Below are 2,194 nucleotides of genomic sequence, written 5' to 3'. Positions count from 1 at the left end.
TTTGAAATGGTGATTCCTTAATCCTTAGAACTATTCATTATTTATTTTAATTTTAATTTTTGTATATTTATTAACTATTGGCACTATATGTTTGTAGGTTCATACAAAGAGAAGAAATCGGTTGCATCAAAAGAAAATGAATGATTTAGTGTATGTGATGTATAATTTGAAGTTAAAGGGCAAGCAAATTAGAAAAACTCCAGAACTTGAATTTGATGCAGTGCATTCTGATGATGAGTGGATAACTGAGGATGTTAATGAAAATATTGCTGAAAGTGTTGAGCATTCTCACTTGCCAACGAATGACAATACTAATGATGATCCAAATAGTAATGAATTTGCTATTCCAAGTATGAATAGTAATGAATTCAACATGGGTGAGGGAGGTGAGAATGAGTTTATTGGGGATCCACAACAAAATTTAATAGAGGAAGAAGATGAACATGTGAATGATGATGATGATTTTGTTGGCCGTGTTGAACCTGAGCCCGAAAGAAATGATGTTTCTGATGAAGATGGTGAAGATGATGATGTTGATGCCATGAAAGATGAAGATATTGGAGGATTTGAGTTTTAGAGTTTATTAGAACATTTAATTGTTACTTTGTTGTTTTCTTTTGTGTTTTGGTTGTCTTATAAAGCTTTGATTGTGTGACTGTGTGTTTTATGTTGAATTAGATACATACTTGTGAAGGATTTAAATGTGTGATCCAGAGTACTTGTTGTAACTTGTAATTGTAGTATTATGTTAATTTATTATGTGTTTTGATGTTGAAATTGTTAAGTTTGAATGTCTATATCTGAGTAAATATATATATTATACATGATATATATATTTTTTATAAAAAATGTATAACAGGTAAACTCGTACGAGTCTACGAGTCGAGTCTATGAGTCGAGCCTAGGTCAGCTCCACGAGTTTACCTAGACTCGCGAGTTTGACAACCTTACAAGGAAGAGTACCTGCGCTTAAGAGCGGGGTTGCGCGGAGATGAGATCTGAAGTGCGGAAGCGTTGTCTAGAAGATGACAATCTTACTTGTTGGAGGGGATTGATGTTGCATTGACCATGACGTTAACATTTGAGAGCATAGAAGGAGAAGAAGAAGAAGAGGAAGAGATGGCTAATTTTGAAGAAGACGAAGAGGAACAAGAAGAAGAAGTGTTATTAGTGCTCGGAGAGATATGAATCATGTTCGAGAATATGTTGTTGCAGCTAATTGAAGAAGAAGAGGAGGAAGATCTCATGTCATGTTGAAGGGGTGCACCACCATAACTGTTATAACATGGAGTAGGCAAGGTAGGCGGCGGCAATATCGGTGGTTCTTCGAAGTAAGAGGAGGAAGAAGTAGGAGGGATGTAGAGCTGGTGAAGGAAAGGATCTCTCATGGTTGAGAATGGATCCCCAAAGTAGCAGGCAGTGCTGTCATTTTCAAGTTGCTGTTGCCAGTGATATGACGAGGGCGGTTCATCGGAAGCGGTGGCAGCACCGCCATATGGTCCTCCACGGAGTATACAAAAGGACCGTTTTGAAGCATAAGGATCAACTTGTCCATTAATAATTTGTTCCCATCCACATCATCAACCAAAACAGACAGCTCAGTCTCCACCCCTCCAAGTCAGCATTTTCCATTGCCGTTTTGAGCCCCAATTCGACGGAAGGGTATAATTGTCAAGCGTTTTATAATGTGAGGGATTTAAATGTATTTTTCGATTCTGAGAGACAAAAATATCCGCGTTTAAAAAAGTCAGAGACCTATTTATCTTTTATTCTATATTTTTTTATTATTAGATGATAAATTGTAAAATTTGATTTGATATACTATAACAGAACCTGCGTTTTGTGCCAAAACGGAACTTACATTTTACAGGTATACCGTTCTTCAAGCCAATGCATGTGTGATGCGTGTCTCTTTTTTTTTCTCCTTTTCTCTTTTTTCTCCTTTATATACCGGTATTATTATTATTATTATTATTATTGATTTTCATTATTATATTGTCGGCCCATGATTATTATTATTATTATTATCAGTACTATTATTATTATTATTTTTGTCATTATTATTATTGTGACTATTATTATATGGGTACTCACGACTCCTATTTATTCTTATTCAAGTTTTAAAAGTGTGAGAAAGTGTGTGTTTCTTTCAAGTTTTAAAAGTGTGAGAGTGCGCTTCTTCTACTACCTCGTT

The 2,194-nt window shown here is 35.3% G+C and overlaps 1 protein-coding gene across 1 annotated transcript; it reads right to left on the bottom strand.

The window, feature by feature from the left end:
• LOC107644078 (putative protein TPRXL) lies at positions 1,035-1,632 on the bottom strand. The gene is made up of 2 exons (XM_016347872.1): positions 1,596-1,632; positions 1,035-1,546 (listed from the first exon to the last, which is right to left on the bottom strand). Exons 1-2 carry the CDS (start codon positions 1,630-1,632, stop codon positions 1,035-1,037), a joined length of 549 nt encoding a protein of 182 aa, XP_016203358.1.

Source organism: Arachis ipaensis, chromosome B01 (genome assembly GCF_000816755.2).
Source record: "Arachis ipaensis cultivar K30076 chromosome B01, Araip1.1, whole genome shotgun sequence".
In the NCBI taxonomy this organism is placed as follows: Eukaryota; Viridiplantae; Streptophyta; class Magnoliopsida; order Fabales; family Fabaceae; genus Arachis; species Arachis ipaensis.
Note: the sequence above shows the minus strand (reverse complement) of the source record. Positions and strands in the feature narration are given on the sequence as shown.

Excerpts from the sequence above, each read along its gene's own strand:
- LOC107644078 (XM_016347872.1), bottom strand. The coding sequence starts at position 1,632 with ATGGAAAATGCTGACTTGGAGGGGTGGAGACTGAGCT. Across the intron at positions 1,547-1,595 it reads GGAGGGGTGGAGACTGAGCT|TTGATCCTTATGCTTCAAAA; the intron begins GTCTGTTTTGGT and ends TTAATGGACAAG.